We start from the raw sequence: 27,807 nt of genomic DNA on the forward strand, positions 1-27,807 counted from the left end.
GAACCTTAGGACCACAAAAAAAAATCCATCTGAAGACTTCACTTCCTGAACCTTCAAATATGAAATCCAGAGCAGGCTTCAGCAGGGAGTGGTTAGATAAAAACAACAATGCTTGGCCAAGGTGCTTAAATGTATTTCAAAGAAAACAAGAAGAGCCTGAAATCTTGTTCCCCTTTCCTGAATACAGCCTTCTTCTGAGATGCCCAGCTCATTTTAACTGGATTCATCGTAAGAGAAACATTGCTAGATACATTCCGGTAAGGGAAGAGGGAACATCACTCTTTTGAAGGTAAAGCAGAGGGAAAGAGGGGAGAGGGGCTTGATGGGTGGGTTTCTGAACGTTCTCCCAAAGTATATCTATTTTATTAAAAGATTTATGTCTTAAATGGTCTATCTTGTCAAAGACATTTTCATGAAATTTCTTTTTCTCTGCCACTTCCTATTTCCTTCTTCTACCAATCTAATGAACATGATTTTTTAAGTCATTGAAATAGAAAAGTATCTGGTTTTAATATCTGGGTTTTTGCTAAAATTTTTTTCCAGGATTCTATTTTTTTTTTTTTTGCCAGTCATGGGCTTGAGCTCAGGGCCTGAGCACTGTCCTTGGACTTTCTCAAGGTTAGAGCTCTACCACTTGAGCCTCAGCACCACTTCAGGCTTTTTTCTATGTATGTGGTACCGAGGAATCGAACCTGGGTCTTCATGCATGCTAGGCAAGCACTTTAACCACTAGGCCAAACTCCCGGCCCTCTATTTTTTTTTTTTTAATTTTTGCTGTCTGTCTTTCTTTGCCAGTCCTCGGCTTGAGCTCAGGGCCTGAGCACTGTCCTTGGACTTTCTCAAGGCTAGAGTTCTACCACTTGAGCCTCAGCACCACTTCTGGCTTTTTTCTATGTATGTGGTGCTAAGGAATCAAACCTGGGTCTTCGTGCATGCTAGACAAGCACTCTACCACTAGGCCAAACTCCCAGCCCCTTCATTTTTGCTGTCTAATAAAATCAAGTCAATAAATAATATTACTCTCTTTTTTCCCCCTTTTGTGCTGGTCCTGAGACTTGAATTCAGGGGTTGGGTACTGTCCTTGAGCTTTTTTGCTCAAAGATAGCACTTTATCACTTGAGCCACAGCCCTACTTCTAGCTGTTTCTGTTTATGTGGAACTGAGGAATCAAACGTGGAGTTTCATGCATGCTAGGCAAGCACTCTACCACTAAACCACATTCCCAGCCTACCACATTTTCTTTAATCTATTTGTCCATTACTGCACCAAGATTTATTCCGTAGTTTTGCTGTTGTGAATAGTGCTGTGATAAATATGGTGGTTCTGATATCTATACTTTATATACTTACATTCTTTCAAGCATGTGCATAGGATTGTGTATATACAGTGGTCTTATTTTTAGTTTTCTGAAGATCCACCAAGCTAATTTCTAGATGGCTCTGCTAATTTACATTCTCACCAACAGTTCCTTTCTCTCTGTGTCCTCATCAGCATTTGCTGTTTATTTTCTTGATGACAGCTGTTCTGACTGAGATGAAATCTCAATATCAATTTCATTAGCATTTTCTTTATGGCTAAGGATGTTCGGCATTATTTCATGTATTTATTGGCTATTTGTACTTTTTTTTTGGCCAGTCCTGGAGCTTGAACTCAGGGCCTGAGCACTGTCCTTGGATTTTCTCAAGGCTAGAGCTCTACCACTTGAGCCACAGCAACACTTCCAACTTTTTCTATGTATGTGGTACCGAGGAATTGAATGCAGGTCTTTGTGCATACTTACTGATTAGATTATTTGTTCTTTTGTATTTAATTTCTTGAGTTCTTTATATATTCTGGATATTAATCCCTTGTCACATGACTAATTGGCAAAGAATTTCTATCCCATTATGTAGACTACCTGTTCACTGGTCATTTTTTCCTCTGTTGTGCAGAAGCTTTTTTTTTTTTTCCTGCCAGTCCTGGAGGTTGAACTCAACTGTCTTTGGGCTTTCTCAAGGTTAGCATTCTACCACTTGAGCCACAGTACCACTTCTGGTTTTCTCTGTGTATATAGTACCAAAGAATTGAACCCAGGGCTTCATGCATGCTAGTTAAGCACTCTACCGCTAGGCCACACCCCGGGCCTCATGTATGTATGTATGTATTTATTTATTTTTGGTGGGTCATGGGGCTTGAACTCTGGGCCTGAGCGCTGTCTCAAAGCTCTTCAGCCCAAGACTATGACCCTATTCCTGAGCCTGGGCGCTGTCCCTGAGCTCTTCAGCTCAAGGTTACTGCCCTACGCCACGGACCCATTTCTCATTTTCTAGAGATTAATTGGTGATAAGAGTCTCACAGTGTTTAGTGCCTAGCCTGGCTTTGAACCACAGATCCACAGATCTCAGCCTTCTGAGTAGCTAGGATCACAGGCGTGAGCCACCACTTCTTAATTTGATAAAATTGCTCTTACTTCCTGAGTTTTCAGAGTCCTATTCAGAAAGCCATTGCCTATATCATGAACTGTTTTCCCTATATTTTTCCTATACTTTCAAGTCTCATATTAAGGCTACTCCTCTAACACTTGAGCCACAGAACCACTTCCAGTTTTCTGGTGGTTAATTGGAGATAAGGGTCTCATGGATTGTTGTGTCCAGGTTGGCTCTGAATGGCGTTCCTCAGATCTCAGCCCCTTGAGTAGCTAGGATTCCAGGTGTGAGCCACTGGTGCCTGACCTATATTAATTTTTAGAATTATCTTTTCTATTTATGTGAAGAATGTCACTGGAATTTTCTGGGGATTGAATTGAATCTGTAGAACACTTTTGGCAATCTAACTCTTTTCACAGTGTTAATTCTGCAAACTCATGAACAAAAGTGGTCTTTGCATCTTCTGTGGTCTTTTTCAATGTCTTTCTTTAGTGTTGTTCATGGGCTACTCATAATGGTCAGCTAAATCAACCACTGAGCTCACTAACAGAACATTTAAGCCCCTGGAAAGCAAGATGATTTGCCAAGAGCTTCACAATGAGAGAGGAAAGGACAGCAGCTTACTCTTTTGACGAGCATTCCAGGCTCTTCTCACGTCTCTTTTGACTGTCTTCCAAAAATAAATCTTGTGAAATGATGACTGAAAAAAAAGTATAATGCTTTTAAAAAATCACTTTATTGACAAAGGATTGGGTGACAGGCGAAGATGGTGAATGAAGGAAGGGGGAAGAGAACCATTTTGTAGTTCCTAATTTTCAGAGCTATTTATCACCTACTAGGGGCTTAAGAAATAAGCATGCGCAGGGTGTGGAAATTTCTGCCTTCCATGGCTAGATCAATATGACATAGCTAAGCTGGAAAATGGGGAGAAGGGGAGTTGCCCCACCTAAGTCAATGATATTACATCAACCAAATCTCACCATCCTGAAGTTTCCTTGTGTATCTGCCTGGAGTCACAGGGTGTTTCCTGCTGAACCTGTGTCTCTTCTAAGTCACCTCAGCCCCTCAAAACTCTGGGCCTTTCCCAGGAGTAAATTCTTACAAGAAGGTATAATTGATCAACTCTTCTGTGCAGAGCAACAGCCCGGGCTACCACAGGAGGCTGAGACCCATGGCAGGTAAGGTTCAGTAGTGTTAGTCTTCACTGCTTTTTACAAAGTTAATCATGTGATTTCCTAAAGCTTTCTCAAAATACTTAGTTCTGGGTTCAGATATGCCTTTCTGAGACATTTTCTGGTGCCAGGTTTGGCAAACACCTGTCAGATAGGTCATGCCCGTGTAGAGGAAGATAGAATGGGTGTACTCCCACTGTAGGGCAAGAAGGCTTTTCTGTTCCTTAAAACAAAGATACAGAATCAAAAACTTTGGGCCAGAGACATCTCTTACACGTGTTATTTAGGAACTGAGATGTTTTTGTTTTTTGTTTTGGTAGGTCATGGGGCTTGAACTCCACTTGGGTGCTGTCCCCGAGCTCTTCAGCTCAAAGCTACCACCCTACCCTTGAGCCAAGCCACACTTCCATTTTCTAGAGGTTAATTGGAGATAAGAGTCTCAGGTCCTTTTGTGCCTGGGCTGGCTTTGAACTTGGATCCTCGGATCTCAGCCTCCTGAGTAGCTAGGATTACAGGTGTGGGCTACCTGGCTGTTTTTGGTTTTGGTTTGGTTTGGTTTTTGTTATGAGGCTTGAACTCTGGGCCTGGGCTCTGTTCCTGAGCTCTTCAGCTCAAGGCTATCACCCTACCCCTTGAGCCACAGTGCCACTTCCGGTTTTCTAGTGGTTCATTGGAGATAAGGGTCTCATGGACTGTTGTGCCCAGGTTGGCTTTGAACTTGGATCCTCCGATCTCAGCCTCCTGAGTAGCTAGGATTACAGGTGTGAGCCACCAACTAGGAACTGGATTCTTAAGACAGGTGTCTAGGTTCACTCAAAAGGTTGCAGGTAAATAGTAACAAGTGTTTCTTTTGTTTTTGTTTTTGTTTTGGCCAGCCCTGGGGCTTGAATATATGGTCTGGGAACTGTTCCTAAGCTTCTTTTTGTTCAAGTCTAGCACTCGACCACTTGAGCTCCAGCTCCGCTTCCAGCTTTTCCTGTTTATGAAGTACTGAGGAATCACACAGGGCTTCACACATCCTAGGCAAGCACTCTACCACTAAGCCACATTGTCAGACTTCTGTGGTGTTTTCCAGAGCTCCCTAAGCCAGGGCTCTCAAATCTTCATCTCATTTCCGGCATTTCACGCCAGCTATCTGAAGCATATCTGAACATCTAGTTTAGCTCTGAATGTCTGGCCCTGGTGTGTCTTAAATGTCCTCTGGCTACCCGACTCTCATCCAAACGCATGAACTGGATGGGCTTCCTTTTGAGAGAATGAGGTAGTTGGACCATATTTTTTGGAGATTAGTGGTAAGGCCTGAACTCAGGGCCTGAGTGCTGCCCCTGAGCTACTTTGAACCACAGTTCCAGTACTGTTTTGTAGGTGTTTGATTGGAAATCAATGTCTCCTGGACTTTCCTACCCAAGCTGGCTTTGAATTGTGATCCTCGGATCTCAGCCTCCTGAGTAGCTAGGATTATAGATGCAAGCGACCTGAATCATATTTTTAAAATGCAACCAGATGCATTCCACAAGTACACAATACCTCACCTTCAACTGAGGTAGAAGATTGTTTCTGTTATAGAAGGCTTGATAAGAGCCATTAAGGCTATAGAAGAGAAATAAACCCAAACCCAAATTCCATTTTCCCTACTACCTGCTCACAAAATGCTTCCAATACTAAGTTTGTGGGTTCCTGAATCATTCAGCAAGCACAGCTGTAGCTAGCCACCCCCTGACTGCCCTCTAATTGGGTGCTGGCACTCTCTGAAGACAGCAGGTTGAAGGTTCAGTCCTTAACACTGTTCTACATTGTGGCTGCCAATCACAAGCCCCTAGCTGCTTTATCCTGGGCTTCTGACCAACTAGCTATAAATCAGTGTTCCCACAACCTCTTTCCTCAAATCTGATTCATTTGCTAGAGTTGTTCAAGGAAACAATTGTATCTATGAGTTCCTTATGAAGGATCATATAAAGGATACAGAAGAGAGGTGCAGAAGGTAGGTATGAAGGAAGGAACAATGAGATGCCTCTGCCTCTCTGTGCCTTTATAGAGATTTCACTAAGGATGATGGTAGCCCAGACAACCATGAAAATCGAATGCTAACAGCCTGTGTGGGGACACTCAACAAGGCCTGTGTTCAGATTCTTCCTGTCCTTTCTGTGAACCATTCTTTGCACTCTCCTGGAAAAGGGGCAGAATCCCTTCTGAAATAGAAACCTTATGATCAACTATCAGACAAGGTCATTTTGAGAGTTTCATTATGCCCAGCTCCAACACAGAAAGATACAGAGAGATTAGACTTTCTTTGGGAAAGAATAATTCATTTTTTATTAAAGAATTTATTAACATTGATTTTTACATCATATTTCAAATGGCATGTTTAACAAGTGAGTGTTCATGAAGGGAATCTCTATATATAATCACTGGCGTTTAGTTTTTAGAACATAATCAAAATTAGGCTAAGGATTTGTATATCATAGATACATATTAATTTATGAAATAAAACATTATGTCTATAGAGTCATAGGTTTTTATGTCTATGTAGTTCTGTTTATATTTCCGAAATGTCCATAGCATTGGGTATGCAAATATTGAGTCCTCTCTCTTATACTGTTTGGATCTAATAGCCACATATTAAGGATACCATGCGTCTTTTGGAATAATTCATTTTTTATGGCTTAATCTGGGAGAGGAACTTATAAGCCAAGAATCCTGGAATCATAGATGAAAACTATCGATCTATCTATCTATCGATCTATCTATCTACACATACATAATGTGTGTTTTATGTGTACATAATTTTATATACATATATTTTCTATATACATATATATTTCTATATGCAAATGATTTTGTGGCTCTCCTGTTGACTTATACCACCATTTCTACCAGAGCTCTTACCATTCATGGAAGAGAATTCTCTCGGGGGCCGGGAGTTTGGCCTAGTGGTAGAGTGCTTGCCTAGAACATGCAAAGCCTTGGGTTTCATTCCTCGGTACCACATACACAGAAAAAGCCGGAAGTGGTACTGTAGCTCAATGGTAGAGTACTAGCTCAAGGCTAGTACCCAGGCCCTGAGTTCAAGCTCCAGGACTCCCCCCCAAAAAATTATAATAAAGAATTCTCTTGGCTCCTCCCCCCTCTCAGTCCTTCCTCCAGTCTCTTTGGTGACTGCTCAGCATGTCTGAAAGCCACATTTTAGAAGGTGTGGCAGGCAGAGTGGTCTGTAGACCAGACACATCGCTTGGGAGTTTGTGGACAGTACAGGCTCTCAGGCTCTTCCATAACCTTCCACGCTGAATTTATCAAGATCCCCAAGTCATTCTTAGTTATGCTTCAGTGTGGAAAGCCATCTATGGGCTATAATATTGCTCTCTCATTTACAACAACCTCCAAATGTTAAATTTCTCTGCTCTGTCATTCACTTAACATGTGCTCTAGAATTCTACGTCCTGCAATCTCCACACTTTGCTAAAAACTAATGGGCTCGGGAATGAGTTGGCACTGACCATGAGAGTAAGAATTTGACAGACAACAAAACACCACAGAACCTGCCAGCTGACCCTCTCTCTGAAGCCCTGTTTGCTCTTTGCCCGGTTTTGTTCTGTATTGCCAGAGGGCATTATGGGCACACCCATTTTGCAGTGCCCTGACCCTGTATTTGCTCGGCTCTACTTTCTATCCCACATCCTTCCTTCACAGCAATCAAGAATCATGGAAACTAATTTAGCTTTGAATTTGAATTTCTTCCTTCTCTCTGCTATGGAGAGAATGTCTGAAGGAAAGGAGTGGAAAAATGAGTAGCTAAGTTTGGTTTCCTGTGACTACCCTATATTGGTAGTTCACACTTGAAATCCCAGCATGCAGAAGGCTGAGGCAGGAAGATCAAAAGTTCAAGGCCAGCCTGGTCTACCCAGTGATACCCTAACATCCCTTGACAGAGGCCAAAAGAGATGGAAAATGCAGAGTTGGTGTTCAGTGAGTAGAAAGTTTCTATTCTTCAGGGTGAAACCACATAGAGATCTCTTACACAGCCCGGGGGGCTGTCCCTGAGCTCCTTTTGCTTAAGGACAGCACTCTACCACGTTAGCCACAGCACCACTTCCAGGTTTATATTTTCTGAGTAGTTTATTGGGTATCAGAATCTCATGAACTTTTCTGCCTGGTCTGACTTTGAACCATGATCCTCCTGAGTAGCTAGGATTATAAATGTGAGCCACTGGCGCCTGGCCTTCTTGTTTTGTTTTGTTTTGTTACCACACTTGAAAAGAAAAAAAAAATCTCTAAAGATCTTTTACTCCAAATAACCAATGAGCCTTGACCTAGGAGTTGAACCACATTATAGAAAAAAAAAGTAGGGGGAAATATAAAAAGCCAAATGGAGAATGGCATGGAAAGCTGAATTCCTTGAACCAAGTGCATGATTCATCTCCTCTGGTCCACACACAGGAAGTTATTTGGAGTGTATCTGAGAGACAGGCTAGGTCATCTCTCAGACAAAGCTAGGGTGTGCTTTCTCTCAGGGAGTTTTGAGCAGATATGGGAGATCAGCTAGTCTGAGGTTGTTCTCCTTGGTGTCTGGACTCCACTTAGAAATACTATGTGGAAGGAAAAAAAGAAACTATGCCTTGTTGAGAAGTCTGGGGAGCCAGTCAAGAGCCTGGTCTAAGCCAGGCAGTGGTGGCTCATGCCTGTAATCCTCGCTACTCAGGAGGTTGAGATCTGAGGGTGCCAGTTCAAAGCTAGCCTGGGCGGGAAAGTCCATGAGAATCCTACCTCAAATTAACTATCAGAAAATTAGAAGTGGAGCTAAGGCTCAAGTAGTAGAGTCTTCAGCAAAAGAATTTCAAGAACAGGATCCAGGCCCTGAGTTCCAATCCCAGTACCAACACACACACACACACACACACACACACACACACACACACACACACACACACACACACACACACACACACACACACACTTTAAGAGCCTCGTCAAAAGAAGCAATAATTCCCTCTGTCTATGTGGGTACCTCTCTGGTGAAGAACCTTAATCTCTGCAAAGGCTATTTGGCACCTACTCCACCAAGCCCAAGGAAGTTCCTTGCCAAAAGACAAAGCTGCTGAAATTGAAATTGAATGTGGTAGGTTAGGCAGTCTGAAGTTCACAATGATGAGCTTAATCTAGAAGCTGGAACTTCTTCCTGTGCCCTGGGATTCCACTGTGAGTTTAGAGGCATTTCTGAGCTCGTCCCCATGTCCTTGTATATGTTGGCAGGGGAACCCCCTGTGGGGTTTTACAGGAAGGATGAGGTGTCCGCCTCGGGCACAGTCCATCCCTGCTGCAGTCAGGGGAGACTAGATAACAGGAAAAGCAGTTTCCTGGGAAGGAGGAAGGAAGGTAACTCCGGTGGCTGGGTAGCAGCACTTTTCACACCCTGTGACAAAACAAACTCAGGATTTCAGAATGACAGGCTGTCAGGGTGGAGTGGAACAACCTGCACCACTTGGCCCTACCCCCTCATGGACAGGCCAGTGGCCCAGAAATGCCAGGTAATCTGTCCAAGAGTGCAGAGCTGGTTAGAATGAATGTCGAATGATAACTCAGGGTCTCAGACCCTGAAGCCAGTGTTCCTTCTCTCTCTTTGTGCATACAGTAGGTGCTTTATGAATGAATTGATGTGGTTGTCTCTTCCCTGTTCCCACGGCAGGGTTATCTGGTAGTCCCTGGCCACACTGAGGCTCCCAGCATGACTATGGTATCTCTCTCCCCCCCTCCCCCCTTCTCTCTCAGGGATGAGGATCCTTCTCCATCTCCCAGCCCTGCTGGCTTTTCTGGTCTTGCTCCAGGCTAAAACACCTGCCAAAAAAGGTAAGTGTCCCATAGAATTTGTTTCCCATGCCTCTCATCACACAGGATCGTGAAGATAACAGAAATGGATTCTCCCACAGTCCAGGAGGCTTGAAGTCCAAAGTGTAGGTGATGGCGGGGGCCCTACATCCTCGAAGAGCTGAAGAGGACGAGCTTTCCTTGCCTACTCCAGCTTCTGGTAGCTCCAGACATTCCTTGGAGTTCTTGCTCCATAGCTACAGTATGCTAACTTCTGCCTCAGTCCTCCCATGCCACCTTTGTGTGTCCTCTCCCTTTCGATAACACCTGCTAGGTGTCACAGCTCCTGCCTGTAATCCTCGCTACTCAGGAGGCTGAGATTTGAGGATCAGGGTTCAAAGTCCATGAAACTCCTATCTCCAATTAGCGATCTAAAAACCTGAAGTGGAGCTGTGACTCAAAGTGATAGAGCACTGGCATTCTACCAAAAAGCTCAGGGACAATGCCCAGGCCCTGAGTTCAACAGACAAAACACAGGATGAAGGGTCCTCCCTTCCTGACCTCCCCTGAATGAGTTATATCTGCAAAGACTGTAAATAAGATTATATCTGAAGGGGCTGGGAGTTTGGCCTAGTGGTTAAAGTGCTTGCCTAGCATGCACGAAGACCCGGGTTCGATTCCTTGGTACCATATACATACAAAAAAGCCGGAAGTGGTGCTGAGGCTCAAGTGGTAGAGCTCTAGCCTTGAGAAAGTCCAAGGACAGTGCTCAGGCCCTGAGCTCAAGCCCAGGACCGGCAAAAAAAAAATATTATATCTGAAGATTCAAGAGCACGTGAAATTGCAGCAGACATTTTTCTTTGTTCGGAAAATGGGGCTACAACATCATCATGAGTGAAAACAAGGAGACCAGCCTCTGCCTTTATGCCTTCCCTTCCCTACTTTAGGACCTACTTTAGGACCTGGCACTCAGTAAATTGAGGGGCTTGCTTAGGTACCCACAGAATTGTTCCACCAGGAACCAGAGAAATCCTGGAGGATAAACCAGCTTGATTGGGTCCTATTCCTGAGTGTTCCATTGCACTCCAGAAGGGGAGGGGAGTGTCTTGATCTGAAGATCAAAGACTATCCTTCCCCTTCTGTCTCTTTCTCTTAAGGACATACATTTCCTGCCTGCTCACATTTGAAAGATATGGGGTAATGGAGCTAGGTGCAGGTGCAGGCTCACTCATGCCTGTAATCCTTGTTACTGAGGAGGCTGACATCTGAGGATAGTGGTTTGAAGCCAGCCTGGGGAAGGAAAATCTGTGAGACTCTTATCTGCAATAAACTCCTCACTGCCTGCAGAGAAGCTGGAAGTGGAGCTGTAGCCAAAGTGGTAGTGAGGAAAAGAAGCTCAGGGACAGTGCCCAGGTCCTGAGTTCAGAACCTGGTACCACATAAAAAAGAGGGAGAGAAAAAAAGGACGTCTCAAAGGAATGGTATCTGATAGTCTGCTTCTTGATCCTTTCCCCCCAACTCCAAGCAGAGACCATCAGAATTTCCACCATCTCTGCTACTGTGGGTCAAGTCAAGATCCAAGTCAACAAAGCTTACCTGGAATCCCGGACCAGGTAAGAAAGATACATATACATATATGTGGGGTTCCCATCACAGATTTCCTGTTAATTAGCACACTTAGACCAGCCCTACCCATCCGGTGAGCCCAAGCAATGATAAAGCCAGCCCTTCCACAGGCTTTGAACCTCAAAGAATGTGACAAGCAGCAGCAACAGCTCCCAACTCCCCAAATCCCTAACCTCAGAGGGATCTGGTGGCACACGCCTGTAATCCTAGTTACTTAGGCTGAGATTGGAATATCGAGGTTCAAAGCCAGCCTAGGCAGGAAAGTCTGTAAGACTCTTATTCCAATTAACCACTAGAAAAACTTGAAGTGGTGCTGTGGCTCAAGTGGTAGGTAGCCTTTAGCTGAAGAGCTCAGGGACAATGCCCAGGCCCAGAGTTCAAGCCCCCCTCCCCCCCAAAAAAATCCTCAGCCTCTAGGGTGCCCTGAAGGGATATCAAATCTCACAAGGCCTTTGTTCTAGGTGGCTGGCCCAGTGTTCCTTGGATCCTGAGTGACCCCTCTCAGAAGGGTGGAAGTTCTTTATTGACTGAGTCTTTCTAGTTCTAGTTTTTTCTCTCTCTCTCTCTTTTTACATTTTTCTTTTTTTTTGCAAGTTGTGGGGCTGAGCACTGTCCTTGGACTTTCTCAAGGCTGGAACTCTACCACTTGAGCCACAGTACCACTTTCAGATTTTTCTATGTATGTGGTACCGAGGAATTGAACCCGTGTCTGTCTTCGTGCATGCTAGGCAAGCACTCCACCAGTAGGCCAAACTCCCGGCCCTCTAGTTCTCTTGAAGTGGAACCCCAGGCTTGCTCAGGACAGGTGGTTTACCAGGGTCGGGTTGCTGTGGGAAGCTGCTGTGGAATGCAGGAAATAGAAGTAGAAGGAAAGAATTAAGTGAGGATACGGTTTTGGTCCAGTCTTAACCTTACCCCCCGGAGACCTCCATTACTCCTGGGCATGTCCAGCCAGGCAACTCTGATGCATGGACCAGAAGCCAGTGGCCAACAAAGTTACAGCAGTGAACCTTTAGCAGCTGCTCCCATGACAGCTAGAGGAGGAACATAGAAACCCTCAAAAAAAAAAAAATCCAAGGGAAACTTGGGCCTCCCGGACACCAGCAAAGTCACCCACCTTCCACCCAGGGGCTGCGACAGGTGGAAAAGGCAGTCCAGGCTCGATTGCTGCCACCAGGAAGCCCCCGCTCTGTACCAAAAGGGCTAATGAGAAACACGAGGAACTCTAGCATTGAGCTAACTCATTCCTCTTGCTCTAGGATGAGTCTTCAAGTGGTCTGATGATTCTTTTGGCCACTTTGTTTAGCACTGGTATTGGGCCTTAACCTCAGCACCTGGGTACTATCTCGGAGCTCTGTTGCTCAAAGCTAGTGCTCTATCACTGCACCACTCCACTTCCAGCACTTGGTTTGTTTTTGTGTGTGGCTTTTGGGGGCATAACAGTCTTTTGGACTTTTTCCCGCCCAGGCTGGCTTTGAACCATGATCCTCAAATCTCAGCCTCCCGGGTCGCTGGATTTTAGAGGCACAAGCTATAGGTACCAGACTCTTTGGGTGACTGTTAGATAATCAAATATGCTCTGGTAATTTCTGTCCCCAGGACTAGAATTCCATTTCAGGAACTGAAAGGTCAGCATAAGCAGACATAGTCTCAGACTGCTTGCTCCCCTAGACTGAGAGTGACCTTGGGAGCCTCTGGTGAGAGTGGGGAGTCACTCCTGGCCTGTCCCCCCCCGCCCCACTTCCCTGCTGAAGTATGGAGTGTGACATGACTAACTTTCCTGACTAACTCAGTGCCTCAAGGAAGAGCACAAATCTGCTCTGCTGGGATACTTTTCTGGACTTCTCACCCAGTGCTGGCAGCTCTAACACAAAACCTGAAGCATCCAGCTTTTTTCTCCACCCCATCCATGCCTATGTGGGCTAATTTGGCCATGTTGTCTTTTTTGCAATAGCAGCAGAATGGCACTCTGGTTTTTCTCTTGAGTTCTTTTAGGGAAGCTGGGGCAGGCCTGGAGATAAGAGTCCAATGACCACGTTCCTTCCTGTGGTCTGCTCACTTGCTGTCTCAGGCTGAGACCCAGCATCCTCTGGCTCTTCAGACAGAACTAGAGGCCTGACTGACCCCCAGAGACAGCCCTGGTTCTACAGTCAGTGCATATACTCAAAAAGAGGTTTTCTGCCAGCCACCAGTCACCAGGATCAGGAAACAGAGACCTGAGGATCCCGTTTGATCCAGTCCAGGGAAGGAAAGTTGGTGAGATTCTTATCTCCAAAAAACCTAAAGGAAAGCTGCAGTTCAAGTGGAAGAGTGCTAGCCTTGAGTACAAAAGCTTTGGAACCAAGCCCAGTGACTCACCCCTGGAATCCTAGCTAGCAGTCAGCCTAGGTATAACCCTCTGGTTGGAATTCAGGAAACACTTGATCCTGCCTGGACCAGAACTAACAAAGCTCAAGCTTCTTTTCAGAAGAGATTTTCCCACAGTGTTAGAAAAGATCCTGAGAAGACAGAGTTTGTCTTCCCTGGGCCCCTGACATCCCAGGGCTCTTCCCTGGATACAGGGTCACTGCACATCCCCGCAGAGGACCACGAACTCCCTTCTACAGGGCCAGCTCACGATCCTCATTGCTCTCCACTGCAGGCTGAAGACAGCCATGAGCTCCCAGGCTCCCTCCACCCGACAGCTCTCAGAGTATCTCAAGCACGCCAAAGGTCGAACACGCACGGCCATACGCAGTGGACAGGTGTGGGAAGAATCCTTCAAGAAGCTGCAGCAGGAGGTTGCCTCAACCAATGCCTCAGGTATGTTCAGCTCACAGGTCCTCTGATGGCAGGAAGGCGTCATCTCCCTGCTGAAAGGATCAGAGGCAGGCCAGGCTCTTGGTGGTCCATGCCTGTAATTGTAGCTACTCAAGAGGATGAGATCTGATTAGCCGTGGCTCATGCCTATAATCCTAGCTATTCAGGAGGCTGAGATCTGAGGATCACAGTTCAAAGCCACCTCGAAGCACTAAAGACCGTGAAACTCTTATCTCCAATTAACCACTAAAAAACTGGAAGTGGGGCTGTGACTCAAGGGGTAGAGTGATAGCTTTGAGCAGAAGAGCTCAGGGACAGCATCCAGGCCCAGAGTTCAAGCCCCACAACCCACAAAAATAAAAAGAGGATAAGATCTGAGGATGGAGGTTCAAAGTCAGCCCAGGTAGAAAAGCTCAGAAAACTCTTTATCTCCCGTTAACCAGCAAAAAGTTGGAAGTGGCTCAAGTGGTAGAGTGTCAGACTCGAGTAACAAAGCCAAGTGAAACTGGGTGTTCATGGCTCATGCCTAGAATCCCAGCTACTCAGGAAGCTGAGCTCTAAGGATTGTAGTTCAAAACCAACCTAGGCAGGAAAGTTTGTGAGACTTTTATCTCCACTCAACTACACATACACACACAAAAATATCTGGAAATGGATATGTAACTCAAGTGGTAGAGGGCTATCCTTAGCAAAAAAAGCTTAAGGACAGTGCCCAGGCCCTGAGTTCAAGCCCAGGACTAGCACCAAAACAAACGACAACAAAAGACCAAGTGAGAGCCTGAGGCCCTAAGTCAATTGCTAGTACCAGAAAAAAATACAAAATGAGTCGGGGGAGAGGAGTAGGGAAGGGAAGGGAAAGAGTGAGGAGGGAGGGGAGGAAAAAAGAAAAGCAAAGCTCAGAGGCCACTAAAAGCTTCAATCCCTGCCAGCAGCTGTCTGTCTTCTAACTCTCCCTTCTGAGGCTCACAGGCCAGACAGCAGAAACAGGAGTGCCTTAGGGGACAGCTAGGCCAGTGCCCTTTTGGAAAATGAAGGAACTGAGCCCCAAGAAAGGTCACACTGGGGATGAGGGTGTTCTTTGTAAGACTTCTGCCTGGAGGAAGCACCAAAGTCAGTCAACAGGCTCTCTGCCTCATACCGGAGTCCTCCCTTCTCTAAGTGACCAGAACGTTTAAGCCACCTGTGTCAGAGGGATTGACTGGGATTATTTCACAACAGACTTGAGACTCCTGTTTGTTCTGGGTTAAGACTGATCTGACATACTCCTACTTTGGTTTTTCTGCCTCCTGCCAAGGCCTCAGAAAAGCTAGAAAACTTCAGCCCCTGTGAGTGAGTGAGTGAGTGAGTGAGTCTCTTCTGCTGTTTCAGGGTCCAGCCTGGACCTGACCTCGCTATCCTGGGAGGTGGGCTGCGATCCCCCTGCTCCAGTGATGGCCTGTGACCCGAGCAGCCCCTACCGTACCATCACTGGAGAGTGCAATAATAGGTGACTGGGTAGGGTGCGGTGAACCTGCAGGCCCCACCAGCAAGAGGATCCCCCCACCCCCACCCTGCCCCAGGAAGACCTCCCAGAGCTTCACCCTCCTGGACCCTGTTAAAGGAGACCCCTGTACCCAATGGAAGGACCTCCCCCACCCCACCCCCTGGGGAGGGGGGACAGGGTACTCAGAGCCTCCTTGCCCTGGGGCAGGGCCCCTGCCCCGGACACCAGCAGGCCCCGGCTGAGGGGGTCTCCCCGGCTTTCAGGAGGGATCCCACGCTGGGCGCTGCCAACAGGGCGCTGGCTCGCTGGCTGCCGGCCGAGTACGAGGACGGGCTCTCCCTCCCCTTCGGGTGGACGCCTGGCAAGAAGAGGAATGGCTTCCCGCTCCCGCTGGTGAGGGAGGCCGGGGGGTGGGGGGGGAGATCCAGGAACCCCAACCCCTCTCCACAGAGGCCCAGAGGGGATGGGGGAGGCAGGAGAGGCTGGGCACATGCAGTTCCCCCAATGCCACGAGGTTCTACCCCCATCCTCACCCCTCCCTAAGGCTCCCCCCTCCTACCCTCTCTCTGTCTCCATCTCTCCAGCTCTGTTTCTGTCTCATCTTCCTCCTTCTCCTCCCCTCCCTTCCCCTCCCCTCCCCTCCAGGCCAGGTACCCTGGGGTCTCTCAAGCAGATGGCCTGCCTGCCCCATCCTGCCCCCCTTCGCCCCTGCCTCAGCCCCTGGAGTGCTTCAGCTGTCGTTTGCCTCATCTGAGTTGGCAACGCCTCCCCAGAGTCCCTGCCCCTGTCCACAGTCACCTGGCATAGCCCGGGCTAGGCCGCTCGGGTACAGCCTGTCTTTGTCTTCTCGCCCTGACCAGTAGCGGACAGGACATGGATACTGCACATAAAACCATACAGACCCAAGCCTGTCACTGTGGCTCACGCCTGTAATCCTAGCTACTCAGCAGGCTGAGATCTGAGGACAGAGGTTCAAAGCCAGACCAGGAACTAAAGAACATGGGATTCTTATCTCCAATTAATCACTAGAAAATGGGAAGTGGGGCTGTGCCTCCAGGGGTTGGGCAGTAGCCTTGAGCTGAAGAGCTCAGGGACAGCACCCAGGCCCAGTGTTCAAGCCCCATGACCCCCCCCCCACACACACTGACACACACACACACACACACACACACACACACACACACACACACACACACACAAATCATACAGACCTTGGTTCAAGCCCACCCCTGTGTCTCTGTAGCTGCTGGACAGCGGGAACAGAGACTTGCGGGGCTCAGTCTCCTTACCCACAAAGTGAGCTAATACCTCACAGACTCGTGGTGGGGAATTACAAGCTTTGTAGCTTCATACATCTTAAGTACTGAGGGAACCATATTGGATTTTGAGCCCTCAAAGCACTTTTCCTCCCATCTGCCCTCCTCTTCTCTCTCCACCTATAGGCCCGTGATGTGTCCAACCAGATTGCTGCCTATCTGAACGACAAGGAGGTTCTGGACCCGAACTGGTCCCTGCTCCTCATGCAGTGGGGTCAAATTGTGGACCACGACTTGGATTTTGCCCCTGACACTGAGCTGAGCAGTAGCAGCTACTCTAAAGCCCAGTGTGATGAGTACTGCCTCCAGGGAGACAACTGCTTCCCCATCATGGTAGGCCCCTGCTGCAGGCCCCGTCCTCACCCCGGTGGAGCAAGCATGGGTCTCCTGGGACATGTGGGTGCTGACTTAGGAGCTCCCCAGATCTCATATGGGCATTCATTGCTTCACGTATCTACCTAGTGAGTGACTACACATTAACCACCAAGTTGCCAGGCAATGCCCCATGCACTGGGGTTTCAAAGATGAGGAAGGCATTGTTCCCGCTGTCAAAGACAAAAGGCTCAGTGTGGTAAGTGAACAAGCGAAATGCTCATGACAAATCTGGGGCACTCAAGCCGGGAGCCCGTGGCTCATTCCTCTAATCCTAGCTGCTCAGGAGGCTGACATCCAAGGATCCTGATTCAAAGCCAGCCCGGGCAAGAAAGGCCATGAGATAAGAGATTTTTTTTTTTTTTGCCAGTCCTGGGGCTTGAACTCAGGGACTGAGCACTGTCCTGGGGCTTTTTCCTCAAGGCTAGAGCTCTACCCCTGCAGCCACAGCACCACTTCTGGCTTTTTCTATCTATGTGGTACTAAGGAATCGAACCTGGGTCTTTGTGCTTGCTAGGCAAGCACTCTACCACCAGGCCAAAGTCCTGGCCCAAGGTTTTATTTATTTGTTTGTTTGTTTATTTATTTATTTTGTCTTATGTGATATTTTCTTGTCCAGGAATGCCAGAACATACTCCCCACTCAAAATTCAGAGACCCTCACTGTGAAAGATTTGAAGGTTTTCTACTATTAAACTTTATTGAATATAGTTTTTTTTTTCTTCTTCTTCTTTACTGGTCCTAGGGATTGAACTCAGGGCCTGGTGCTGTCCCTGAGCCTCTTTGTGCTCCAAGCTAGTGCTCTACCATTTAGCCACAGCACTACTTCCAGCTTTGTCTAAATAGCGTACTGGAAGGAAGCCTCAAGGACTTTCCTGCTGGGCTGGCTTTGAACTACAGTCCTCACATCTTAGCCTTCTGAGTAGCTAGGATTGTAGGCCTGAGCCTCCAGTGCCCGGCCATCTGCATCCACTCTTCCCTTGGGAAAGTTGTCCAAGCCCAGACTGCGGCCCCCTGAAGTCAGCAATGCCCCCCCATCTCTCTGCAGTTCCCCTCTAGTGACCCCAAGGTGAAGACTCAAGGGAAGTGCATGCCTTTCTTCCGCGCTGGGTTTGTGTGTCCTGCTCCACCCTATCAGAGCCTGGCTCGAGAACAAATCAATGCTCTGACCTCCTTCCTGGATGCCAGCTTCGTGTATGGCCCGGAACCAAGCCTGGCCCATCGCTTGCGCAACCTTAGCAGCCCTCTGGGCCTCCTGGCCGTCAACCAAGACTTCTCAGATGGGGAGCTGCCCTACCTGCCTTTTGTCACCCAGAGGCCCAGTCCCTGCGAGGTCATCAACACTACCGCCCAGGTGCCATGCTTCCTTGCAGGTGAGCCTAGGCTGGGAAAAGACAAGGAGAGCATCCAGGGAGGCTTCTGCCCCCAGCCACCGCTGTCTGAGGTGCAGTGAATAAGTAGAAAAAAGGGCACCAGTGGCTCACGCATGTAATCCTAGCTACACAGGAGGCTAAGACTGAGGATAGGTGTTCAAAGCCAGCCTACGCAGGAAAATCTGTGAGACTTATCTCCTATTAAGCCCTAAAAGTGGGCAGTAGAATTGTGGCTCAAGAAACCAGGGCCTGAGTTTAAACCACAAAACAAAGAAACCCATCACAATCTTTCTTTTTTTGGTGGGTCATAGAGCTTGAAGTTGGCCTGGGCACTGTCCCTGAGCTCTTCAGCTCAAGGCTACTGCCCTACCCATGAGTCAAGTCCCACTTCCTGTTTTCTAGAAGTTAATTGGAGATAAGAGTCTCTGGTACTTTTGTGCCCAGGCTGGCTTTGAACCTTGATCTTCAGATCTCAGCCTCCTGAGTAGCTAGGATTACAGGCATGAGCCACTGCGCCCTGCTCATTTTTTTTTTTTAAGGCCCAGTGAGAAGAGAAGACACACTCACAGTAAAATGAAATGAGGAAATCCAGAAAAGCAGCAAGAAAATCCACATGTGCCTACCACTCACCAATAATCACTATTGAACTTTTTTTTTTTTTTTTTTTTTTTGGTCAGTTGTGGGGCTTGAACTCTGGGTCTGGGAGCTGTCCCTGAGCTCTTCAGCTCAAGGCTAGCACTCTACCATGCTGAGCCACAACACCACTTCTAGTTTTCTGGTGGTTAATTGGAGATAAGAGTCTCATAGACTTTTGTGCCTGGGCTGGCTTTGAACCAAGATCCTCAGATCTCAGCCTCCTGAGTAGCTTGGATTACCAGCATGAGCCACTGGCACCCAGCCATTATTATTAACATTTTAATTCTAATCTTTCCCATACTTTGCCTACCACAGGTATTTTAACATAGTTAAGGACATACTATAAATAATGCTTTATAACCCGATGTCTTTACTCTACATACTCTATGCTAAGAGGGTACTCTAATAGAGGCCATGTAATAATCTCATTAAAATTTTTTTTTGCCAGTCCTGGGGTTTGAACTCAGGACCTGAGCACCGTCCTTGGGCTTTCTCAAGGCTAGAGCTCTACCACTTGAGCGACAGCACCACTTCCAGCTTTTTCTATGTATGTGGTACTGAGTAATCTAGCCTGGGTCTTCATGCATGCTAAGCAAGCACTCTACCACTAGGCTAAACTCCGGCCCAAACCTTATTTATTTATTTATTAATGCTTCTTAGAGTTATGCAGCTATCTTCTTGTTTTTTTTTTCTTCCTGTTTTCTTGTTGCTTAGGTAACCAACATCCTTGCTGATGAATCTTTATTTTCCTTTTTTTATTGTTGTTATTGCAGTACCAGGGATATTCTCATTTATTAAGGCAATTTTCTAGAAGATGTTCTAGATTAAGAGGAGTATGTGTGTGTACGTGTGTGTGTGTATTAGGCTTTTAAAACCTGGGCACAAAGCCAGTATTCCAAGCAACCTGTAAACAATCAAAGCCTCCCAATTCTATTTATTCCAGGGGTCATGCCCTCTGCTTCCCTCTGTCTTTGGCTTCTGAAAGCAAAAAACAAAACAAAACAACAACAACAACAATAACAGACTCTCCAAGGACAAACTGTGGCCGCACTGACAAGGCAAAAGGCAGCCCCAAGCCAAGCTCCCTTGTTAGCTCTCTTGGTTTGGCTCTCTTGGTTTGTGTGTCCCCCCATGTAGTATCCTACACCAGTCTAGACCCCAAATTAAGCCTCTTCCAGGTTTTCATAACAGCAGCTAGGAGCACCAAGCATTTGTGAATTGTGTAAGCTTTCTTGAAGCTAAGAGGATGCCAGAAGTAAACTGCCACCCTCCTGCCCCTCGTCTCCTCCATCTTTCTTCCTCTCTTCCGCCCCCGTAGGCCTCCTCTCCAGATCCTTCTCTCCTCACTGCACAGAAGAATTCGCTACCATCCAGGCCGTCCCCTCTCAGCTGCAGTCCTAAAGCCTTCGTTTTGTTTGGTTTGGTTTTCTTTCATTTGTCTGTACCAGTACTGGGCTTGAACTCAGGGCCTGACCTTTACCAAATCCTTGTAGGCTTTTGAGCCCCATCTTGCCAAATAAGGAGAGGGAAGCTGAGAAATGTTACGATCCCATAGCTAAAAAGTAAGCGTATGGAATGGAAAAACAAACCTGTGGCTCCCTCCCTCTGTGCCTGGGGCACCTCTGTCTCTCAGTGGGGTCCCTGGGTCCTGCAGCTGCTCGGGGAGAACCCACTTTCCTGCCTTCTGGGCTTCCAGGAGATTCTCGTGCCTCTGAGCAGATCTTGCTGGCCACATCCCACACCCTCTTTCTCCGTGAGCACAACCGCCTGGCCAGAGAACTGAAGAGACTCAACCCTCACTGGGATGGAGACAAGCTGTACCAGGAAGCCCGGAAAATCCTGGGAGCCTTTGTGCAGGTATGGAGGGGCCTCCAGCTCCATTCACTGTCCATTCCAGCCGCCTCCCACACCTTCCTCTCCTAGGCTGCCCATCCCCACGGTCTCCTTCTTATGAACACTCTCCCCTTCTATTCCCTCAACTTCTCCTTAACAGGAGCCAGTGCCTCATCCCTGCAACTCTAGCTACTCAGGAAGCTGAAATCTGAAGATCACGGTTCAAAGCCAGCCTGGGTAGGAAAGTCTAAGAGACTCTTATCTCCAATTCATTACAGAAAAAGGCAAAAATGGAGCTGTGGCTCAAGTGGTAGACTTCTAGCCTTCACAGAAAAAATAAGCCTCCTCCTTTACTTTTCCTCACTATATGTGCAAGATATAGTTATATCTTGCATAATTATATGATAAAAACTATGTGGTGTCCAAAGCAGGAGATTAACATTGATCTAAACCATAAGTGCTTATTCCAATTTCACTGGTCATAAATGCTTCGCCCATGCCTGTATGCACACACATGTGTGCAGTGCTGTGCAATTTTTATCTTAGGTGTAACTTTTATGCAGATACCACCAAAATAGACAACTGCACAGGGCTCCTTATGCCACCTTTCATAAGCACTCCACTCTCATTCTACTCTCTCCTCCTTGGAAAACACTAATCTCTTCTACATTGTCATCGTTATGCTATGGGTAATTGGAGATAAGACTCTGATGGCTTTTGTGCCTGAGCTCACTGTGAACAGAGATCCTCAGATCTCAGTGTCCTGGGTAGCTAGGATCACAGGAGGGAGCCACTGCCCCCCGGAAACATTCCAGTTATTAGGAGTCCTATTTGATCTCCTGCCTTAGCCTGCTGGACCTTGGTTGGCAAGAAAGTTCTGCTCTGGGTCTGGTGATGGCTTAGTTCTCTGACTTCTTGCAGTGCTGTTCTGGTCTACTTCTGGGCTTCCTGCTTAGCTCCTGCCACTGCCTACTGCAGGGCAGGGAGGCTCTCTCTGGCTGTGTGGGTTGCCAAGCAACCTTCTAAGCCTGGGTCTCCTTGATGAGGAGCTAAGGTATAGGCACCCCCACAGCAAACTAATCAGACTGTCCTACAGCCTGGGTTCCCGAGCAGAGGCTGAGGTGGTCAGGGTGGCCCGAGGGCTTGTGCTCTCTGCTAGGTCTGTGCTGGCTTTCCCTTGTGCTAGTCTTTTGGAAGGGGAGAGCATGCCTCCCTTGGCTTCCTTTGCCTATTTCTATTGGCGATTCCAGGCTGCCAGTCCCTCCTGCATCCAGTCGAGGGGATAGGAGAGCTCACCACATTGTTACTTCTTCAGTTCTAAGGTCCCTGGCTAGTCCCTCTTTTTTTTTTCTCTATAGCTTGTTTTTTTTTTTTGGAGGGGGGGAGGAGGGCATTCTTTCTAAACAGGGTCTAGCTATATAACCTAAGCGGATCTCAGCACAATCCTCTTGCCTAAGCCCCACCCGCCAAGTGCTGGGATTACAGGCGTATACCACCACGCCTGTTGTAGTCTCCTGTTAAATAATTTCCAGAGAGTTTAGTCATAAGGAATGAGGAAGAGAGAGAAAGTTAAAATCAGAAATCTTAAGCACTTTTCTTTTTTGCCAGTCTCGGTGCTTACTATTGCCAGGGCGTAGATGCAGTCCCCGAGCTCTTAGTGCTCTACCATTGGAGTCACAGTGCCACTTCTGGCTCTTTCTGAGTAGGTTACTGGAGATGCATCTCGTGGACTTTCCTGCTAGGGAGAGCTTTGAACTGCAGTCCTCAGATCTCGGCCTCCTGAGGAGCTAGGATTATGGGCATGAACCACCGGTATCCAGCTCTAAACAAATATTTTAATGATTCATAGGATCTATTTTCAGGCCTGGGGATGTAGCTCAAGAGTGAACCATGGGTTCACTCCCAGCACTGAAAGAAGAATCCAAAGTGATCTATTTCCACATTAAATAAGTTGGACAGCCAAATCATGCTACTTAGAGCATAGAATATACCTCAAATGCCAAATTCAAATGACCAGCTAGCAGAGAGATCAGCAGAAAGACCATCATCGATTAACAATGTCTGCTGCGAGCATAGGAATGAAAAGTGGGTACAGATGCTATCTGTTTAATGTCCTTGGACTTAGACTGTTAATCCCAGTGACAACAGTTCGCTTCTACCTCCTTCTGCAGTAGTTTAAGCCTCACACTCTGTCCTTGTGGCGTGTTTCTTCTCCCTTTAGATTATCACCTTCAGAGACTATCTACCCATCGTGCTGGGTGATGAGATGCCGAAGTGGATTCCTGCGTACCAAGGCTACAATGAATCTGTAGACCCCCGAATTTCCAACGTCTTCACCTTTGCTTTCCGCTTTGGCCACTTGGAGGTCCCCTCCAGTATATCCCGGCTGGATGAGAATTATCAGCCCTGGGGGCCAGAACCAGAACTTCCTCTGCATACACTCTTCTTCAACACCTGGAGGCTGGTCAAAGACGGTATGTTCTTTCCTAAAGGAGTTCTCATCCGGCTCTCCCACTCTGTTAACCTACTTGTAAGGAAATCTAGTTTGGAAGTCATGGTCCATGAGCTTCCTATGAGACCCTGACTAAGTGAATTGTCATTGTACCTCAATTTTCTGGTCTGTTAAATGGGGATACCTCAGCTGGGCACCTATGGCTCGTGCCTATAATCCTAGCTACTCGGGAGGCTGAGATCTGAGGATCACAGCTCCAAGCCAGACCAGTCAGACAGAGCCAAGAGATTTATCTCCAATTATCCAGCAAAAAAAGCAAAACAAAATAAACAAATGAACGGAAGTTAAACTATGACTCAAATGGCAGAACACCAGCCTTGAGCACAAAAGTGAAGGGACAAGACAGTACCCAAAGCCCTGAGTTCAAGCCACACAAAAAAGGAAAAAGATATCTCTTGAGGATGTCCAAGCAATTAAATGAAATAAGATCTATTGAGTACCTTAAAATGAGTCATGATGTGAGTGATAAATACTAGTTATTTCTTTCCTACTGGTGGCTTTTAAGATACCTGAAATTCCCCTCGCTCTGCCCCTGTTCTTGGCTTCTCTGAACTTCAAAGAGGGAATTCATGGAGTTGGTAAATAAAGAGCTTTATCCTGCTCTTTTCTAGTACCTTCCGCTTCCATGAGTTTGATTGGCTGGGGGCTGTGTTGAAACCAACTTGCCTCAAGGCCTAACAAATGAGAACCATTTCCTACATACTTATGGTACATCTCCCATGCCTCAGTGTTACTCCAAGAAGGAGGAGGAGCTAGAACTTGAACTAGAACTTGAAAATACTCTCAACCTTGCTATTCAGGCTATCATCCCACAGATGCCTCTTGCCACCACCTCAGAAACAAAACAGGCAGCTAGGACTCTTCTCTTCTGTTCTTGCCTCCCTGCTGGCAACTACTTTCAACTGAGAGACTCTGATGGGGGCAGCTCACCCTCTTCTCATCCTCAGCATAGCCACTGGTCTCCCTTCACAGGTGGACTTGACCCTCTGGTTCGAGGCCTATTAGCCAGAAAGGCCAAGTTAATGAAGCAGGATAAAATGATGACGGGAGAGCTGCGTGACAAGCTATTCCAGCCAACGCATACCATCCATGGCTTCGACCTGGCTTCCATCAACATACAACGCTGCCGGGACCACGGACAGCCTGGTGAGTAGGTCTCTGGGGTCTGGCTAGGCCTGGAGAACTTGTGACTCCCTTCTGGGACTCCTAGAGATTCTCTTCTGTGAGCCTGAGGATCTTATCCATTCTGACATGGAAACCAACTTTGCTCATCCATAAAATGGAGCCCTGCATTCTCTCAAATGTGGACACACGCACATCTAGCTGGTATTCTCCGGGGGTGGGGGCGGTCCTCAGATGAAAAAGATAAGCGGCTGAGTTGGGCACCAGTGGCCTGTTCCTATAATCCCTCGCTACTCGGGAAGCTGAAGTCTGACGATCACCAGTAGAAGCCAGACAAATCTCCAGTTATCCAGCACAAAGCCGGAAGCAGAGCTGTGGCTCAAACGACAGAGTGATATCCTTGAACAGATGAAGCCAAGCGATAGCATACAATCCTGAGTTCAAGCCCCAGTACCAGCAACGGGGGGCTGGTTCAAGCCACTCCCAGGGCTTGAACCTAGGGCCTGGGTACTGTCCTTGAGCTTCTTTTTGCTAGCCTTTTGCACAAGGCTAGCACTCTACCACTTGAGCCACAGTGCCACTTTGGGCTTTTTCTGTGTCTCTGGTCCTGAGGGTTTCATGCGTGTTAGGCAAGCACTCTGCAGCTAAGCCACATTCCTGGTCTTGTATCAGCTTTAAAAGCCCAGAAACCTGCAAGTGTGGGAACTTGTTTTTGCTTTGTTCCTATGGAAAGCAATGTAGACCAGGAATTGGTGGCTCATGCCTATAATCCTAGTTTTTCTGGAGGTTGGGATTCTGGGATCATGCCTCAAAGACAGCTCAGACAAGACAGTCCACGAGACTTTTTTCTCCAATGAACCATCAGAAAGCTAGATAACACAGTAACAGAGTGCCAGCCTTTGAATGAAAAGCTAAAGGAAAGTACCCAGGCCCTGAGTTCAAGCCCCAATATTGCCATTCGCACACGAGAAAAGAAGGTAGTGTGATGAAAAGCCAGACTACCTGAATTGAAATCCCATTGAATTGAATGCCATTGAATTGAATGCCATTGAATTGAATCCTACCTGAATTGAATGCCATTTACTAGTTATGGAATTTGGGCAAGTGACTTAACATTTCTGTTCTTCAGCTTTGTCACTGTGCAATGCTTAAAATAGTTTCCTGGGCTGAGAGTAAACACCAGGTGAGCTAGCTTACCCCAACTCCCCTAAGACCAAAATGCCCCCCACACCTAAACGATGGATCCACCCTCTGTCTCTGAGCCCAGATTTTCTGGGGCTGATGGAGCTGGAGTGGTGGGTCCTTGAGGGAGGCCATGAGCTCCCAGGATGAGATAGCCTCGGATTCCCCTGCTAGGGTACAACTCCTGGAGAAACTTCTGTGACCTCTCTCAACCACGGACCCTGGAAGAACTGAGCACTGTGCTGGAAAATGAGATGCTGGCCAAGAAGCTCCTGGATCTCTACGGGACCCCGGACAACATTGACATCTGGATAGGGACCATTGCAGAGCCCCTGGTAGCAGGAGGCCGAGTGGGGCGTCTCTTGGCCTGCCTCGTGGGCCAACAGTTCCAGCGGATCCGAGATGGAGACAGGTTAGTAAGATCTCCGCCTCAGAGAGCTGGGGAGCCCTTTATGAAAGTGGGGGGAGGAGGACTCCCCAACATCCTGCAAGAGGGCTGATACCAGACCTCAGCGCCAAAGGGGGGCTTTTCCTTGTGACCTCCTCTGGCGGCCAGGGCGGGCCCAGCTGCTGGACTGCTGGCCCTGACTCCACTTGTCTCTGCAGGTACTGGTGGGAAAACCCAGGGGTCTTCACAGAGCAGCAGCAAGCCTCTCTGCAGAAAATGTCCTTCTCACGCCTTGTCTGTGACAACACCCACATCACCAAGGTCCCACGGAACGCGTTCCAGGCCCACAGCTACCCGCAAGACTTTGTGGACTGCTCAGACATTGATGAGCTAGACCTCTCGCCCTGGGCCTCGGTGGAGAATTAGAGGCCTTGGCCTCCCACAGGCACCGGGAATCCACCTTTGGTCCACACTGCCATTTCAAGCAAGTCCCTTAAGCATCAGGCCTCATCCCACCAACCTTCTTTCCAGCTAGGCCTCTCTTGCATCTGCCCAAGGCCAACAGCCTCCATCTTTCCAGCTCTTCTGGCTCCCACCACTTCCAACCTCTTAGCGTATGGAAATCTTCCTTTCTGCCAACATTCAGGTTCTCTGGGGTGGCATTCTAATACAGCTTGATAGATGCCACCCTTCCTCCCTCTGAGTAATGTTGGCTGAGGCTGTAGCCTTTGACCTCTGTCTTTTCCCCATCCTTCCAGACTATTTTGCAAGCTTCCTGAGCCCTAGACTTCTGCCTGGGGCACTAGAAGTGGTATTGGGGTAGCGTAGCGCTCAATAAACATCTGGTGATTGACTGAGGATGCCAGCAGTGACTCAGTTTCTTTCCAAAGGCAGGCCTCAGCATCCCTGCCAAAGAAGACACGCCAAGTTTACAGTGTCTTCCTGTTGGGGTGTCCTATGTCTGGATGCCCTGGGAAAGAGGGGTGACTGGATAGGGGGTCCAAGGGGTGTCAAAGAAGAGAGGAAGCTTGGGAAAAGAAGCAATGCCAGGGAGAAGCAGACAGGGGCCTGAGGAGGCACTACAGGTGGGTGCCATGGGATACGATAGAAGGGTTTCCTTACAGCTAAAATTAAATCACCTTTCCTTCCCTCTGGAAATGCCTCCTTCTCCTCCCCCTCCTCCCCTCCTCCTCTTCCTCCCCCTCCTCCTCCTCCTCCTCTTCCTCCTCCTCCTCCTCTTCCTCCTCCTCTTCCTCCTCCTCCTCCTCCCCCTCCTCCTCCTCTTCCTCCCCCTCCTCCTCCTCTTCCTCCCCCTCCTCCTCCTCCTCCTCTTCTTCTTCTTCTTCTTCTTCTTCTTCTTCTTCTCCTTCATCTTCCTCTTCTGTGTGTGTGTGTGTGTTGGTCCTGGGACTTGAACTCAGGGCCTGGGCACTGTCCCTGAGCTTCTTTTGCTGAAGGCTAGCACTCAACCGCTTGAGCCACAACTTCTGGCTATTTTTTTTTATTTGGTGGTACAGTGGGCCTAAGAGTCTCACAGATTTGCCTGCCCAGGCTGGCTCTGAACAGCGATCCTCAGATCTCAGCCTCCTGAGAAGCTAAGATCACAGGTGTGAACCACTGGCACCAGGTTTTCTTGTTGGCTAGTCCTTAAAGACTACACATTTCTGAAAGGACAGCTCTAGAACATTCCTTGAGCTGCTGCCCAATATCTATTCATAATTCCTATTTAACGTTAATGTTTTTTGAATCAGGGTCTCGCTATGTAGTCCAGGCTAGTCTTGAACTCTCCC

The 27,807-nt window shown here is 47.6% G+C and overlaps 1 protein-coding gene across 2 annotated transcripts; it reads left to right on the forward strand.

Annotated features, from left to right (window-relative positions):
* Positions 1–231: 231 nt before the first annotated feature.
* On the forward strand, positions 232–26,875 carry Lpo (lactoperoxidase). 2 transcript variants are annotated; one of them, XM_090351744.1, is made up of 13 exons: positions 232–289; positions 9,341–9,418; positions 10,905–10,989; positions 13,644–13,804; positions 15,170–15,287; positions 15,548–15,677; positions 16,727–16,933; positions 18,020–18,344; positions 20,677–20,837; positions 23,035–23,287; positions 24,298–24,471; positions 25,804–26,041; positions 26,236–26,875. In XM_090351744.1, the coding sequence occupies exons 2-13, from the start codon at positions 9,343–9,345 to the stop codon at positions 26,441–26,443; spliced, it is 2,136 nt and encodes a 711-aa protein (XP_090207870.1). In that variant the 5' UTR covers positions 232–289; positions 9,341–9,342; the 3' UTR covers positions 26,444–26,875. The 2 variants fall into 2 exon arrangements, with proteins under 2 accessions (XP_090207870.1, XP_090207871.1); XM_090351745.1 differs by lacking the exons at positions 232–289; positions 9,341–9,418; positions 10,905–10,989 and adding an exon at positions 13,116–13,258.
* Positions 26,876–27,807: the final 932 nt, after the last annotated feature.

This window comes from Megascapheus bottae, chromosome 17 (assembly GCF_031878675.1).
Source record: "Megascapheus bottae isolate mThoBot1 chromosome 17, mThoBot2.hap1, whole genome shotgun sequence".
NCBI classification, from domain to species: Eukaryota; Metazoa; Chordata; class Mammalia; order Rodentia; family Geomyidae; genus Megascapheus; species Megascapheus bottae.